Source organism: Mangifera indica, chromosome 20, assembly GCF_011075055.1.
Source record: "Mangifera indica cultivar Alphonso chromosome 20, CATAS_Mindica_2.1, whole genome shotgun sequence".
Classification (NCBI taxonomy): domain Eukaryota; kingdom Viridiplantae; phylum Streptophyta; class Magnoliopsida; order Sapindales; family Anacardiaceae; genus Mangifera; species Mangifera indica.
In genome coordinates this window covers 2,695,707-2,713,872 of record NC_058156.1, presented here as the reverse complement: position 1 = coordinate 2,713,872, position 18,166 = coordinate 2,695,707, and the positions used below count along the sequence as shown (strand labels likewise).

The 18,166-nt window shown below is 33.8% G+C and overlaps 2 protein-coding genes across 2 annotated transcripts; one reads left to right on the top strand and one right to left on the bottom strand.

Annotated features, from left to right (window-relative positions):
* Nucleotides 1-561: 561 nt before the first annotated feature.
* Nucleotides 562-3,248, bottom strand: LOC123204873 (probable cyclic nucleotide-gated ion channel 16). Its single transcript, XM_044621677.1, has 6 exons — nucleotides 2,773-3,248; nucleotides 2,484-2,696; nucleotides 2,090-2,400; nucleotides 1,793-1,904; nucleotides 1,481-1,717; nucleotides 562-1,386 (listed from the first exon to the last, which is right to left on the bottom strand). The coding sequence occupies exons 1-6, from the start codon at nucleotides 3,196-3,198 to the stop codon at nucleotides 634-636; spliced, it is 2,052 nt and encodes a 683-aa protein (XP_044477612.1). The 5' UTR covers nucleotides 3,199-3,248; the 3' UTR covers nucleotides 562-633.
* Nucleotides 3,249-8,368: 5,120 nt separating this feature from the next.
* Nucleotides 8,369-11,050, top strand: LOC123204769 (spermidine synthase 1-like). Its single transcript, XM_044621568.1, has 9 exons — nucleotides 8,369-8,552; nucleotides 9,008-9,084; nucleotides 9,170-9,292; nucleotides 9,447-9,551; nucleotides 9,903-9,975; nucleotides 10,055-10,126; nucleotides 10,215-10,410; nucleotides 10,501-10,630; nucleotides 10,704-11,050. The coding sequence occupies exons 1-9, from the start codon at nucleotides 8,390-8,392 to the stop codon at nucleotides 10,761-10,763; spliced, it is 999 nt and encodes a 332-aa protein (XP_044477503.1). The 5' UTR covers nucleotides 8,369-8,389; the 3' UTR covers nucleotides 10,764-11,050.
* Nucleotides 11,051-18,166: the final 7,116 nt, after the last annotated feature.

Below are 18,166 nucleotides of genomic sequence, written 5' to 3'. Positions count from 1 at the left end.
CGAAAGATGAATTCCTTCCTAAAGTATGGTGTAGAACAATATTTTGAGGAAAAAAATCCATAAAAAATTTAATGACCCACTTCAAATTTTGATGTTATATTGAACAACCCACAAAACATTTGTTACTATGGTTTTGTTCTCACCTCCAGAAGCCCCATAGGAATTTTACCATTTCTGTTTATGGCCACTTAAAATGAGACAGGGAAAAGATGGAACATTGAGAGAAAGCTCGTCATAACAGAGTGTCCATGATGATTTTTCTTTTCTGTTAGCCATGAGACCATATGCAACTCATGCAATCATAAAATTTTGGTAACAGATGAACGTGGTGGGGCTCTCTGCTACGACCAATAAGCTTGGAATCAAATTTACGCCCCACAGACCCGTAGTGTTTCTAAATTACACTACAACTCTCAATAAAACACAGAGCCACATTTTACAGTGCACAGCAGGATTTCTAATGCACGTCTGTTCTTCATTTCCAGATTTTCAAATGACAAGGCTGTATATGCTTGCATATCCTGAATTCAAATGACAACTTAAATTCAAGTTCTCAAAACATTCCGGAAAAACTCAATAGCAGTTTGTCTTCATTTTTATGGTACAATTTGTTCTTGTACAGGATCAACAATCTTATTGGTCTGCAGAGAAATCAAGATCCTGAGGCTTAAACATTTTGGGCATTTTTAAGTTGGATCCGTCAGGATCAAGATCTGTCAACCTGATGCTAAGCCTTCTACTTAATCTAGAAGAAAGTGCTCTACCACCAAGAGGGGCATTGATTGCATTTGCACTACTATCCACTGGTGATTGTCTCTCAGCAGCGAGACTATCTTCAGTACTTTGTTCAGGAGTTTCATCACTGTAATACTCCTCTTCCAGTAATCCCTCTTTCATGGCCAACTCCATCGCCTGTTTTCTCTTTAAATAGCGTCTCCATGCAATTTGTATAAAGCAAGCTCCCCAAGTTCTCCACTGGTGAGAGTAGTATCTGAAAGCATGCTGGAGTTTCTTGCTATTGAGGCGCTTAAATTGACCTGCAACAAACTTAAGGTCTTCTGCTCGGAGTGCGAAGGCCTCAACTTCAGTAATGGACCTGACTGTTCTAGTTGATAATGGAAGATTTAGTGTCGAGTTTGGCATCAAGGCCCATGTCAATAATTCTTCACCACAGAAGTCACCAACTCTGAGAACAATAGAATTGTAGAATCCTGCCCTTCCACCATTGGTTGTGGAGCTCTCTACTTGACCTCTAATGATGAAAAGCATCTCATTCACTGGATCACCTTCTCGAATAATGAAGGTGTCTCTGGTATTCAAGGATGAGTAGAGACGTTCGCATATGGCATCTAACAGCTGCTGATCCATTTGTGCAAAAAATGGAACCTGAATAAAACCATTGGATTGGATAGGTGAATGATATAACTTCCAGGAGAGATCGCTTTTCAGCTACTTAATGGCACAAGGCAGTATGACTTACCCGTTGAACAAAAGCTAGACAGAGATGCCTCTGAATTTGGCGCCTGAGATCCAAAGGTAAAGACCCCAAAATGGATTCTTCATCAGCACCTCTTGTGGCTAGCCATTTGTATTGCACAAACCGGCGCACCCGTTCTTGTAGCTCTTCAGGCAATTGCCGGTGCCTCATCCACTCCTCTGTATCTTTTCTTTTAACCCTCCATTCCTCTAGTCTAGCGTTTGTAGATTGCAAATACGTCTTGAAAAATTACAAAATCAGACTAATTAAGCACAGAGAGCATCTTATCAGTATACTATACTGATTTTGCCATACCTGCATTTTGCCTATGAGATGTGAGAAAAGAATTAGACCACCAATGCAGACAACAATACTGAATACTGTTTCACCAACGTAAGTACTAGTCTCAAGATTCTGCCCGTAGCAACTACACATCACAAAAATGGTTGAAAATTGCATTACAGTTAACATCAAATTTAGCATTTCTAAAACACTTCATCCCAATATAAGAAGAAATATAGCAGGGAGTCCTGCGCTTCCTTATCTTTTTAGAAATAAAATCTAAAGTGCTTTTCCCTGTTAACTAGTTATTATAAATTAAACTGACCTTACCTTAGCGTTTTCAAACCCCACCAGAGGCAATAGAAATATTTTTGAAAGAAAGATGATTCAGCAACAGCATTAGTAAAAGCATCAGCAAATATTCCGAACTGAAACTTATCATCATTTTTAGCATCACAATTGCTGAGCACCTGAGTGGTACTAAGCCAAGCTCGGCGTTGAGGTTTGTCCTTAGCGTCACAGTCAAGAAAAGAAGTTCTACAGGGCTGACCCCTGGTGACATTACTCTCCTTTCTACATTGGATTGACCAGCACTCATACTGCCGCTGCATAGAAAACAGATACCACACAGCTCCAAGAAGCTGCACCCGAAAATTTAAATCAACCGACAGAGACAAATTATGACAAACGGGATATGTAAGAAATCGATTATATAAATGCTCACATGGCTGATAAGTATATACATGAGGAGATTGTAAACTGAGCCCGACCAGGGACTTTTGGCAACAATTCCAGCCGTTTTAATAATCCGTCTGTTGAGGGGGAATATGATTGTAATTCGGGGAACATATTGAATCAGAACAATCAGAGAAAGAGTATGGTTGGCATTATCAGCTGTTGTATATTTGAGTACTGGAATAACGAACCAAATGACAAGCTGCATTTCAAAGCAAGGCCATGTAAATTATATTTATAATTAACAAATCCTAAAATTCCACTCTGTAATATATAACCTGTGGGAGAGGAAGTGCGGCTGCTAAATCGATGGCAAATTCAGACTTCAAGTAGCGGCTGGCGATGGCTTTAGGATCCTTGACGAGCTCTCCCCGTCCAAAAACCCTGGAAGTGGGTGCCACAAATGCTGTTTTGAACTTGATAAAAATGTGCAAGAGAAAGAATGCGTCCGTCACCGTCCTAAAGAAGGTAACGACGATGCCCAAGTTGAGATCGATGGTCAAGCAATCGTTGCGGATAATGGGGTAGAAAAGATACAGAGGGTCTAAATACAATGCTACGAGGCAATTCACCAGGAAAAAATGGTTCCATTTTGTGATGAAGTCGCTTTGTGGGTCGTGGATTCGGTTCCACCAGGGCGCGTCGTCGCGACGGAGGGAGAAGGTCTTGCGCAAATTGTAGAAGTTAATGTTATTATTATTCATGTTGCTCCACCATCATTAGGATTAAACGATCAAACCAGAGAGAAATTGTACATGAACATTAATCTACTGCTCACACATGACTTTGGTTCCTTCATGCATTGCGAGATTTATGGAGAATCAATGATTACTACGAGGATTTCGCCTCTAATTACAACTTCAAACTATAACAACAAAATAACTAAACTATTAATTTCACATCCCTGAACTTGTTTCTAATTTTGATACCTCTTTACTTCTGAAATTTATTTTTTAACAAGGATAAATCAACAAAATTACATCCTGATACAATATTTCTTGAACCAGGGGTTATCCTAAGTGATGAAAAGAAGGACTTTTCTTGTAAAAACTTTAGGTTCATAATATGTCACAATAAAATTAGTATCTATTTTATCTAACTTAATAATTGTGAGTCTAACAAAATCAAATTCTCTTCTCATAAGAAAAAAAAATACAATATTTCTTACAACGATGGTGGAAGGAGGGTTTTCTTTCCGTTGCTATATAGAGTAAGTTTTGGTTAATGGACACATTTTTCATTTTATATAAATTTTACCATAGTTTATATAAATGTTCAAGGTATTGCACAAGCCATTTTGTTGCATTGAAACTCTAGGAAACGTTCATCTCACCTAAATTTTGTTTTTTTTTTTTTCTAAATCAAAGTTTGTATTCTAAATTTTGTTTCTACATAAATTTCTTGAACTGTATGAACTTCTATATTTGGTTATGTCATATTTTTCTAACCCCCTCAACTTTTAAAATTTCCACCTACATTCTAGTATAGAACAATGTAGAGGGATAATTAATCAACGTATATATAAAAGTTATAGAATCTAATTATAATTTTTCGAATCAAACTCCAATCAACAACTCTTATCTGAAACTCAAACTTAAGTTAAGAACTCTTAACCTCTTCAAACTCGAGCTTGGGGTTTTATATATTTTCCTAATCTTGCTTCCATTAATACTAAACTCAATTCAGTTCGGTTCGATTACAATCCTAATTACTGTTAGTGTAATTAGGATGGCAAAGATTTTGATTATTTTAATATTAAATGGTCAAAGATTTTTAACCTTAATTATGAAAGATAAAAATGAAAAAGACACGTAAACAAAGACAATGACACCATTATTTGTCCATATTATTTCTAAACAAAGTTATCTGAGCTGCCTTTAACTTCATAAAAAATATAAATTATAAAGGCCAAAGCACTTACCCCCAACCAAACATTATTGAATTTCTAAATTAGTACTTATTAATTATTAAAAACTCAAATATTTATTTATAGATAATTAAAATTAACATAACTATTTAATATTATCCATTTTTCGCTTAGGTTTAAAAAACTAGTAATTTTTTGATAATTAAACTTTAAAATATTACATTTCAACTTTTGGGTTTCTTTCTTTTCTACCTTTCTTTTATGGCACCGTCACCAATTGACTTCTCTCTCTCTCCTCTTTTTTGGTGTCGTTTCCAAATGAAAAATATCTTTATCACTAGACAAGGACAAATTGTCTTCTTCCAAAGATGAAGACAACTTTCTTTATCCGAAGATAGCATCAAAAAAGAGGAGGGAGATAGAAGCCAACCGACGACGACACCAGAAAAAAGAGGGAGAAAAAAAAGAAACCTTACGGGAGGAAAATGAAACAATTTAAGGTTTAATTCTAAGGAAAATTATTAGTTTTCTAAATCTTAGAAAAAATTATTAGTTTTCTAAGACAGTGTTTTATTATTTTTAATATATTATTAGTGAAATAACAAATTTATATCTTTGTCTCTTATAAAGACGACATTCTTCATCCAAAGACAACGTTGGAAAAGGGGAGGGAGAGAGAAGCTAACCGATGATAGTGTCGGAAAAAAGAGGAAGAAAAGAAAAAACCCTTTGAGGGAAAATATAACATTTCAAAGTTTAATCCTAAAAGAAATTTTAACTTTTTAAACTTAGAGGGAAATAAATAATATTTTATTATTTGTAATATATTACTAGTGAAATGACGATTTTACATATTTGTCTCTCATAAAGACTATGTTCTTTGTTTGGAGACGACATCGAAAAAGGAGAGAGAGAGAAACTAGCTACTGACAACGTTAGAAAAGAGAAAGAAAATAAAGAAACCTTTAAAAAGAAAATATAACATTTCAAAGTTTAATCTCGAAGAAAATTGTTAGTTTTGTAAACTTAAGGGAAAAATAAATAATATTTTATTATTTTTAATATATCACTAGTGAAATAATAATTTTATCTTTAAAACTTAATAGTTTAGTTAATTTTTAATAACTTATAAAAGAATATTTAAGTTTTTAATAATTAATAAGCATCGATTTAAGGACGCAAGTATCTAGGGTGGGAGTAAGTCCTTCGGCCATGTTATAAAATTTCTCTTCTGGACTTCATAATCCCGGGCCCAGTTGACACAATGATAAAAAAGTGAGACTTCTAGTCAAAGTAAAAAAACCCCGCGTACTTGAATAAATTCTACTGTCAATTACACGTTTAATTAATTAAAATTACTAACTATATTTATATATATTCACGAACACATGCACATATGACTAATAATATTTTTTATCTCTTATTATTTGTTCTACTTATTTATCTTACCGTTGTATGACTCGTATTTAAGAGAAATCATATTTAATTGTATTTTAATTAGGATAAAATTCAAACCAAACTAAACTTAAATATAAGTTAACTTGAGTTTGATTTGAATGATTTTAAAAATTATATGAATTCAGTTCAAATTTATTGAACTAATTAGAGTAAAGATTTCAGTTTGAAGTAAGAGAAAAATTCGAGGTTCTAACTCGATTCAAATTCATAACATAAATTTATGATTCAAGTTCGTAACTCAAATTCGTGGTTCGAATTTAGTATTCGAATTCATGTCTCAATAATTTACCTTTGCCACAAAAAAAAAAAAAAAACTTTGTTGCACCAGCGATTGCATGAACTCTTCACCAAAGTTCAGAGAGTATGAAAGAATTGAGGAACTAACAGAGAGATAAGGTGAGAAAATGGTTCCCAAACGGCTAAGAACAAGAAGAGGATTATTAGTCTTTGTCATTATAGGTCTTTCTCCTACATATACTCTTTGCGGGCTCGATTTCTTTTTTTCATACTCTCTATCTCTTTTGTCGGTGCACCAAAGTTTGGTGAACCATTCATTTTCAGGGTTGGATTCGAATCGAGCTGAGCTCGGCTCATAGCCAGCTCGGGCTCGGCTCACAGCCAGCTCGGGCTCGGCTCAGTTTATTTATGGCCGGCTCGAGCTCGACTCGAGCCAAACTCGGCTCGGCTCATTTACGACTTGGCTCGGCTCGTTTTAATATCAAAACGACATCGTTTTGTATATATATGGATTAAAACGACGTCGTTTTATATAAAAAATTTTAAAAAAAAATCTATCGAGTTAACCCAAGCCAGCTCAAGCTCGGCTCGAGCTCGATCGAGCCAAGCAGAGCCCGGCTCGTTTCGAGCTCGAACCGAGTAGAGCTGAGCTCGAGCTCGAGCTGGCTCGGCTCGAGTCCAGCCCTATTCATTTTTCTGTTGTCTCTCATCATTGTGAAGGATAGAGGAGTATGAGAAAAATTGACGAAAGAGCAGAAGACAATGGTGGAAAGAAAGGTGAACAAAAGAGTTGAAAGAGTGAAAAATTTTGATTTTTTAATGGAAACTTGGAAAGTCAGGCAGAAATGTGTAAAAAAGTAGAAACACATTTGCTTAAGTTTGTCGAGCCGGCTCGCATGAGCCATGACTCAACTTAGTTGGAGCCGAACCGATAGTTGGCTTGCGAGCCAAACCAAACCAAACTTGATTTGGTTGGACTTTGACTCGCTTTTTAAACAAGTCATATTTTATAGTTTGAATTCGCCTCAAGTTTGCATGAAATGAACTTGGACCAAATTACACTGAGCTAAGTTAGCTTCCAAGACCAAACCAACTTAACTTAGATCCAAACCTAATTCTAACCTTTAATTGAAAATCGACATTTTTAATTTTTTTCTCTCAGTTGATGACATTTCTCCACTTTCAACACTTTTTATTACAAATATAACTTTATCAGTTAACAGCTCCATTTTCACTGTTTCCCCACCTTCACTAAAACTCTTTTTGTTTGCTCAATCTCTTCATCTTCAGGCGATCTCCACATTAAAGTGTTTCCAAATTAAGATTTCTAACATTGTTCTATTCATATTTTGTTGTTGTACTAAATATGGATTGTTGTTGTGTTAGTTGTATTTAATCAAGTATCATAAGGTTAATGGATTTATGCACATAGAGTTTTAAGATTAAATTCAAATTTAGGGTTTGGGCACCATACTTGCATTTTCTAATTGTAACCCATGGACTGACGCTGCTCTTTTGGCAAACATTTTCCTTCTTCCTTTCGTTTTTTCGGCGGAAACATGAAATTTACTCAAAAACCCATTTTTAGAATTAAACCAAATTAGATCAAATTGAATCAAACAGTTTAAATAGTTAGACTGGGTAAACCCTAAGTTTGACCCGACCAATTTTTTTAATTTTTATTATTGGGACTTGAACCTTTATAGATTCCAAAAAAAAAAGTTTAGTTTTATATTAAAATAAATTCAAATTATATATTTAAAATTAATTATATAAAATTATTTTAAATATTATTTTTTAATAATTAACTAATCTAATCACATATCAAATAGTTTAATCACCAATTGAACTGAACCATTCATTAGATTGAAGTTCCGTCCAATTTAAAAACATTAGGGTAAAGTCTAGTTCAAACACATATAGATTTAAACTCCTTGGAAGTCTAAATTTTCAATTCCATAATTCAAAAGAGTGTCATTAAATATATTTCTCTATTTTATAATGCATTCATTAATTTGTTAATTATAACAGGGTCTATTTGTGGATGGAATTGATTTATTTTTGAATGAAGTTTCAATATTTGATAAATAAATGGCAAAATAATTAATACATAAGTTGGTAACTGACCTAATAAATTAATTAATCAAAATTTTTCCCCTAGTGAGGACAAGAAAATTAATTATGAGTTAAATTACATGCAAGAAAAGTAAAAAAAGTGGGTGATTTGGTGTACTGATTACAGATTTCCATTTTTAAGTAAGACAATCAATATATATATAATAAAGCCTGCCAAAACACTTCACAGTGGGGAGGGAGTTAGAGAAGGAGAACTCATGGAAGGAACAAAGAGCGTAGTTCCGGCCTATAATGGTGAGTCTGAAGTTGCCGTAACTTCATTGATTCATTCTGAAAGAGAAGAAGGTGACGAAAGTACTCATAAGCCTCATCATCCCACCATTCCTGGGTGGTTTGCGGAGCATTGCCCAGTATGGCCAGGTCTGTGAGATAACACTAACTTCTTTTCTCACTTCATCGCCATCTTTGTTATCCATTTTTCGCTTTGGCAAAGTAACTGAATGTTCATAATTCTTTTTCCAGTATGTCACAACTTGGATCATAATTTTAAATCTGTGGGATGTTGTTTAACATTTGCTGCACTTGTTGATTTGAAGCTTTCCCATGAACATTTCAAAGTAAATTATGTTGTTTTTCCGGACTTGTTTATGCACTCTTCTTTCTTTCTTTTTTATTTTTTCCCCCCTCCTTTTTCTTTGATAAAATAAGCACAAAATCGATTTGTAAAGTTGGCAAATTTCAGGCTCAAGCAAGGAGACCAAATCATAAATATGCAACCCAAAATTTCTCAAACTTTTTCAAGTGATAATTGTGCCTTGTGATAGTATGATTGTTGGTTACTGAACGTTAATCAAATTGTTTGACAAATCTTGCAGGCCAAGCACACTTCTTAAAGGTAGAAAAAATTATATTCCAAGGAAAGTCTGAGTTTCAAAGCATGATGGTGTTTCAGGTATACACATTTATATGTATTATTTTTGTGTATATTCATTGCAATTTATTATTATGTATTGTCCCCTGATAACACAAATCTGCAGTCATCATCGCATGGGAAGGTCTTTGTTCTAGATGGAGCTCTGCAGCTCACAGAAAAGGATGAATTTGCATACCAAGAAATGATTACTCACCTTCCTCTTTGCTCTATTCCGAACCCAAGAAAGGTTTCTCTTTTATCATAATTTGTAATCATTCTAAGGATTTTCCCAGATCCGGTCTACATAAGTACAACCATTGAGTAATTTGTTAGACAGCAATTTTCTATCTTCAAATCATTGGCCTGTCGTTGAATTTTTTTCTTTTTTAATAATATTTCAGGTATTGCTTATTGGGGGAGGAGATGGTGGAATACTACGTGAAATCTCTCGACATTCTTCCGTTGAGCAGATTGATATATGCGAGATTGACAAAATGCTGGTGAACGTGAGTAATATTTAATTATTCATTATTAATTGGAATTTCAATAGAGAGGTCTGCATGTAAGATTTAATATACATAACATGGAATAAGAATAATCAATCAAAAGTCTAATAAACCTTAAGGTTAATATATTGGATTTATTTTTATTAATTACTTCAATTCATCTATAAATTACCATAAGACTATTTAATTACATAACATTATTAAATTAAAATCATAATTAGTATAGTTCACGTTAAGAAATTTTCTAACATTTGACAGTCCTACTTTATTAAGTTTAGATGAAACATGTATCATTTAATATGATACTAAACCGAATTTCAGATGGAGAATTTCATATAATAATTATTGCAGGTGTACAAGGAATTCTTCCCAGATATTGCTGTAGGATATGAGGACACTCGAGTAAAACTTCATGTCAAAGACGGTAAATTCAATTCGACCGCTAGTTCTTATTAAAATTTACCCTGAAAGTTAATTTTCTTTATACGTTGAAAATTTGTCAGGGACTAAATTTCTGAAGTCCGTTCAAAGTGGTACCTATGATGCCATAATAGTGGATGCATTTGACCCAATAAGTACTGTTCTTCCTCTCCTCTCTCTTCAAGAACTTATATATCATTTTCAATTATAGATTATTAATTTGTCTTTTAAGATTCTATGCAGAACCTGGAGATGACTTGATCGAAAGTTCGTTCTTCGAGTTGGTGGCAAAAGCTCTCCGCCCTGGTGGAGTTATGTGTACCCAGGCGGAAAGTCTATGGTATCCGGCACTCAGCATCGAAGATCTCGTCGGAAACTGTCGCCAGGTATTCAAAGGCTCTGCCAGCTATGCGTGGACGATAGTTCCTACATATCCAAGGCATGCATGCATCCTCCTCATCACTTTTTCCTAACATTCTCTAATATCTATCCCATTCATGTATTTCATTTAACCCCATTTGAAATTCAGTGGAGTTATAGGTTTCATGCTTTGTTCTACTGAGGGTCCATTTGTGGACTTCAAGCATCCTGTCAACCCTTTGGATCCCAAACAAACTTCTGGTGTGGCGAAAGAGCCGCTGAAATTTTACGACTCAGAGGTAGTATAATTCCTCAAACCACTGATTCTGAGACACTCTTTCTTCCTTAATTTGTTACTGTATATACGTTCAGGTACATTGTGCCGCATTTTGTCTGCCATCATTTGCAAAGAAGTCAGCCATGAACCACTAAGACGCCCGACATGAGAGTCTTGATAGGAGTGTGAAGGGAAGTTGTCACTAATGTTACAAACTGAATCATAAGAGGATCGATGAGTTGATTTTCTGAAATAAGTAATCTGGGAAAGGCTCAATACATGTCAAGCAACTGAATACTTTACTAGGTTTTCAATTTAATTTCAAATTCAAACAATGTGATTTACAGTAATAATACTGAATTATAGGTTCAATCTCTCCTTAATTTTTACTGTTACTGTATCTGTCAACTTTTATGATTATGAAGTGAAATTTGCTTTAGTATGTTTTTCTCCCCTTGGCCGCGCAGTCCCTTCCTCATTGTTGCTTCCCTCGTTTCCATTCACCCTGTCGTCGTTCTCTCTCTTCACTCATCCCTGCAGTCCCCTCTCCTCAAACACGCAATTCACGTGTTAGCTTCGACTAATAATCAGAGACCCTGCCATAATAACAAAGGGGATTGTAGGGGATGCTGCGAGGGATGCAGGCAGCTACAGATATAAGCAGCCATCTCATTTCACCTGAGAGTGCACAGCAGTAACACTATCTCCTCTAGGGCAGATAGTTGGGGAAGGACAGACAAAAAGGGTTGTAGCTTTTACTGTGTTGGGTTTGGTACCCTATAACCAATCCCCATAACAATACAAGTTTATTAATAAAGATCATATTCATAATCTATTATGACGTTCTTTATCCATAAAACATATTAATATATGCTAAAACAAATGTCCTAAGAATTGTTGAACTGTGATAAAGGGATCAGCGTTTGGCACCTAATCGTGAGAACCTTACATACACCTTAGGTGATTATTCTTAAAACATCCGTAACTCTGATATTACCATGATTAAGGGTACGAGTAACAGTGATAAAGTTATCATAGTGTTAAACAACATTATCAAAAAATAATGATAATTCTCATATGTCAAAGTATTTTGTTGACAATTTGATGCAATAAATAAGTACACGTTGTAGACATGTTCACTGAACTAACTTGCCAAGAAAATTTCATATGGATGATTGTTCTAGTGTCTATAAAATATATCCTTTTAGTGAATAAAAGTACATATTATCCTTAGACTTGAGGTTATCGAAACGTCTTGTGTAAGGATTGATATAGTTTGACACCAGTCCAACGTACTCAAGCAAAGGATTGTCAAAAAGGTGGTGATTGGTCATATCGAGAAATATATGAAGGCCATGGTGGTCATATCAAGAAATATATGAAGACTATAATTGATCAACAGAAGATTCATTACTCTTAAGCACAAGAATTGATATCCCAGTTAAGGCCCCCTAACAGATGACAATGACCAGTTAAATCTATAACTATAGTGAGATTGAGCTGATACTGAATCTAATATTTTTTTGGTCATTGATTGAAGTTAGTCTATATAACTTAACGATCCCTAAGAAAAACACTTCATCTATACTTTAACTTTGAAGAGATATCATATGACGAAAAGATGAAATTGTATGAGTAATCATATCACTGACAGGTTAGGAAGTTATATACTGACATTCCACTAATCGGGTGACCATGATGTTTTGCTAGAGACTGCTCTTGGTCTATGTTCAGACGGATGTTAAGTTGGAAGCTCGGTATAAATCTAGTCATTACTAACTTAGTGATGAGTCTATATGTTACACAAAAAGAGTTTATCAAACTCTAGAGGCATAAAATTTTTCGAATTGGATATGATCTTGATTCTAGATTGAAGGTTTCGAGTCTTAGAAAAGTCTTTAGACCCAAAAGTATATTTTATGGTGCTGAGGGATTAAATTGAAATAATTTTGAGCTGATACTCAATCTAATATTTTTTTGGTCATTGATTAAAGTTAGTCTATATAACTTAACAATCCCTAAGAAAAACACTTCATCCATACTTTAACTTTGAAGAGATATTATATGACGAAAAGATTGAATTGTACGAGTAATTATATCACTGACAAGTTAGGAAGTTATATACTAACACTCCACTAATCGGGTGACCATGATGTTTTGCTAGAGACTGCTCTTGGTCTATGTTCAGACGGATGTTAAGTTGGAAGCTCAGTATAAATCTAGTCATTACTAACTTAGTAATGAATCTATATGTTACACACAAAAAAAGTTTATCAAACTCTGGAGGCATAAAATTTTTCGAATTGAATTCGAATTGGATATGATCTTGATTCTAGATTGAAGGTTTCGAGTCTTAGAAAAGTCTTTAGACCCAAAAGTAAATTTTATGGTACTTTGGGATTAAATTGAAATAATTTTGAGTGATTAGGGTTGAATGTGAGGAAATACAAGGTTGACAATTTATAATCCATGTTGGCCATAACTTTAATATATATATATATGAGTGATGCTATGTGCACAACTTTGTACACAAACAATAACGTATTATCATATGATTAAATAGTTGAAAATTAAAGATAAAATAACATCTAATTATATAGTGACACATCGTTATTTATACTCAAAGTTGTGCATATAGTTTTATTGTAATAAGTAATGTTATGTACACAAACAATAACGTATTATTATGTAATTAGATAATTCAAAATTAAAGATAAAATAACCCTCAATTACATGATGATACATCGGTATTTATATACAAAGTTGTACACATAATATATATTAAACCCACATGGGTGGGGCTTACATGTGTACATGTAAATATATGCACTACCTTGATGAATTTGTCTTCCAATGACTATTCATCTAAAATCACACAAACCATTCTCATGATTCTACTACATATTTGAGCAAGGTTTAGTCTCCAATCCTGCCATCCTTATGATTCTAATAGATCTCTGAGTATGGTTTCAGTCTCCAATCTTGTTTGTACTTCGTGTGGATACTAAGGTTCAGACTTATACTTGGTTATGAGAACAATTTCATAATTTGTCTCAATCAATGAAGTCAAAAGGAATCGTCTACATAAGTATATTCTACAAACACCCTATGAGTGTAAACAATATGTTTGTGAATTAATTATACTACAAATGCAATCTAAAAAGGGTTTTTGTAGAATGTTTGTTTGTTTAATTAAAATTTTTAATTGCTATTTCACTACCTGAAGGCTATAAATTCCTTACATACTATGCACTCATAGGCAAAATGACATGGCTGCTTACATTTATAACAAACCTTCTGTCCAACCATACACTTTCCAACATGTCTATGCCCATATTTGACATGTATAAGGATCATCTCTCCTTAGTAGATCATTTCTCTACAGTTGATTCTTTCTTCTCTGTTTCTTGTCCTTCCAGTTCTTTATGTATTCTTTGGATTGGAAGCTCTTCTTGCCTTTGTAGTCTAACAACTTAGTTTCCATTATGTCTTTCCAATTTTGTTAATTATTATTCTTCTTTAGAATACTTTGGTCTTGAAAAAAACTTAATATCTTCTAAATGAAAAAGGTGTTTAAACGAATAGAACGACTGCACTTTTATAGACTCAATTGACTAGAAATGAGTACAGTGGAAACACTGCAAAAGAGACCTTGTAGAAACAAATAAAAATTCTTATTTGTTCCTATATAAGGTTATTGTTGAAGAGGACGATCTTGACATTTATCTACTAGATTTCATATAGTAAAATAGAGCAATTGCAAGTATAATCTTGCTAGGCTTAAGTATCACAACTGGTGAAAAGGTTCCATCATAGTGAATGTCATATTTTTAGGTGAAACCTTTGGTAACTAGTTATGCTTTATAGGTATTCACGTTATCTTCAATGCCAATTTTCTTTTTGAACACTTATTTGTACTTTACAAGTTTTAGCCCTTTAGGTGCATCCACCAAAGTCTAAATTTGGTTTTGGTACATAGAGTTCATCTTAGATTTCATGGTTTTAAGCCATCTCTCAAAGTTTGAACTTAAAATATCATCAACATACGTCATAGGCTTATCATTATGGATTACCAGTACGTCACTGTGTTAAGCCATGAGAAGACTGAATCTTTCTAGCTTGTGGCATACTAAGCTAAACCTACGTAGCTCTTGTGTATGTTGAGTTGGTTCACTATGTTCCACCTGTGATGACATATCATCTTGTCTAACATCTATGATATCTTATGAAACTAGAACTTTATCAAGTCTTACCTTTCTTCCACTAGTTCTCCTAAGAATAAATTATCTCTTGTGGGAGACACTAATTCAAGTAATAAAGACTTTTTGATCTTTCGGGTGGTATAAATAGTAACCCTTGGTTTTCTTTAAATAACTCTACAAAGATACACTTTTCAAATTTAGCGTTCAATTTGTTCACAAAGCCAGATTCTTGATATAAACATCACAACCTCCAGTCTTTAAGTAATCAAGATTGACCTTTTGCCCAATCCATAACTCATATAGAGTTTTATCCACAAATTTTAACGGGACACGATTCAGTGTGTAGGAAGCTGTTTATAAGGCATGGCCACAGAATAACAATGGTAGATCTGTAAAACACATCATGGACTCTACTCAGATATACCATTATGATAGGGTGTACCAAGAGAAAGCATGACACATAAAATAAAGCATCTATAGGTCTATAGTTGTATATTAGAAACTATGCATATACATACATACATAATTAAAATTAAATTAAATTAATTTTAATTATTTAGATAAGTGCTAAATTATTTTTAGTCCCTCAAGTTTTGCATAATTGTTCAAGCTTAAAGGACCAGAAATTTGCAGTTTGGTCCTCATTTTACAAAATGGGTTAAAACTATAATTTCTACCTTCAACGACATGTAGGCTTTCATGGACCGGTGTTCATTGTCTCATATATGAAATACTTTATAATTTCATAAATGTGAACGATGAGCCAAATAACCATGTAAATGTGTGAAATTTTCACTAATGAACAAACTTTCATACTAGATGAAAAAGAAATATATATTATGTTCCTACTTACTAAGTGTTTATCATTGACATTTTTTTTTTTTTGTAGGGATAAGACCTAATAATGGCTAAGATACTAGATTCGACATGTATAAGCAATGGAGGACTTTATCATCATTTCATTCTATTATGTATTTTCATGTTTTATTTATTTTTATGTTTTCATTAAACTAAGAACCATTTATTTTGTAGCTGGGAATTTAGACTCATTCTTATGTAGTAGAGGCATCTTTTGCACGTTTTCTGCACTTTGTTTTAATAAATAGGTATTCCAGTCTTTTATGATTAAATTCATTTATTTTTTTCATTTTTATTTAAAGGCCAAACGACTATTTCCCACCTAAGGTTTGATGTTTTTTCAAATATCCACTATTTAACTATGAAAACACCAAACACCCACCCATGGCCGGTTAAATTTAGCAGAACTCTAACGCCTGAAATTTTTATCTCTTTTTGCCCTTCTAAACTTTAAAAATTAAAATTTTCCTCCAGCTGAAGTTTTAAAAAATGACAGTTTCACCCTAGAGTTTCGTTTTGAAATCTCCAACGACATCTCTGGCTCCATTGCCAACGACCTCTCCCTCCTGAAGCATCCTCTCCTTTTGACGATCTCTTTCCTCCCATTTAGAGGCCCAATCTGTGTCGGACATGCCTTGGAATACGAAGCCGTCGTCTTCGTCTAGGAAGATAAAGAACTTCGTCTTCCTCGATGACGTTCTTCATCTCCCAAGGCTTCTCCGACGTCGATTGGACATCTAAATAAGAGGAAAGAGATCGTCGAAAAGAGAGGATGTCTCGAGAGGGAGAGGTCGTCAGTAATAGAGTCAGAGATGTCGTCAGAGATTTCAAAACGAAACCCTAGGGTGAAACTACCATTTTTTAAAACTTAGGTTGGGGAAAAATTTTAGTTTTCAAAGTTTAGGAGGGCAAAAATAGCTTATATTTTAGTTTATTTTTTAATATTATAGAAAAAATGATGATTTTACCCTTACCACCATTAATTTTAACTGCTCATGGGTGGGTGTTTGGTGTTTCCATAGTTAAAGGGTGAATATTTGAGAAAACATCAAACCTTGGGTGGGAAATAGTCATTTGGCCTTATTTAAATGAAAACTCTTATGATCAATGTTAGTAATATTTTCTTCTAGAGAGTAGTGTTTCTAGACAAAAGTGTTACATAAAATCACATAAAGGAATGAGTGAAAATCACTTAGTAAGTAGGTAACCTTTTAAAACCTTGTGTAGAACAATATAAAATATAGTGTCCCATTAATATCTCACTATGTAGCCACTATTAGATATTTTCCAACATCCTCTTATGCCCATTCATCTCATCTTGACACTCTCATGCTCTAACTACATAGATAGTGTCATCTCGGATTACAAACTTCTAAGTTGAACTTGACATATATGATGTCCTTGTAAAAGTAATTGACATCCTATATGTCTACTATCTATATACCTCGCACACAATGTGAACCTTTGGGCTAACTATCTATGATACCTTAGTCACACAAGGAAACTAATCGTGGTCTTTCCTTTACCATGTAAGTATAGCTATAGAACTACTAATTAGATTATCATCTTGGGATGACCCCTACCACGAATGTGTACATGATGCATCCTACTAGCCATGTGGAAAAACTACTGATGCCACTATCTCTTACCATGCATACATAAACTAAACTGAACTAAAACAGGTGGCTAATGTGCAAGATGCATCTCATGGATATCTAACTCTTATGTAGTTTTATTGCTTTCATATATAATGCCACTTTTGCACACAACTAATGACTATCATAATGTACATCATTAGCATTGCTCACCGTGCATCTAACTAAACGTATGCATGGGTATTTGCTTTTGTTATAAACGAGCATTCATTATTCTCTTGACTAATGTGGACCAAAACTGTTAGTCGTTTAACTAATAGTCGTTTCTTTCCTAAACTCACTGTATTACCTTACCTTGAACTGAATATCCTTCAGGGTAAAGTGTTACTAAAATCTTTATATGCATGAATGACATCTCAAGCCTTTATTATAAAAAAAAACTAATGATTCAAGAATCACAAAATATTCCCCAAACACAATAATAATAATATCTTTAAAACCATAATTCATGTACTAGAATATAAATCAAATCCATCAAAGTCATATCAGATCATAATCATGGCTATGTAAGTTTTGAGTCCATTTCTCGCATGTTACTCCATCATTGAGTCATTAACTCGTTGTCGTTGCCACCTCTAATCTTGTTACCTGTAAAATACAAATGAATGAGATGACTATAAAACTCAGCAAGTAAGGATGATATATCTTACAATCTCAAATCTCAATATATCTCATTCTTATACTCCTAAGTTATCTTGATCTTGATCTTAAATTGTTAATATCTACCTCAAATCTTAGAGAATCAACGTACCCATTCTAATGACCACTCTCAAGGCAATCTCTCTCTAATCTTGTTTGTCCCACCATTCACCACCATTTGATGGACTCATGGTCCTATCTAAA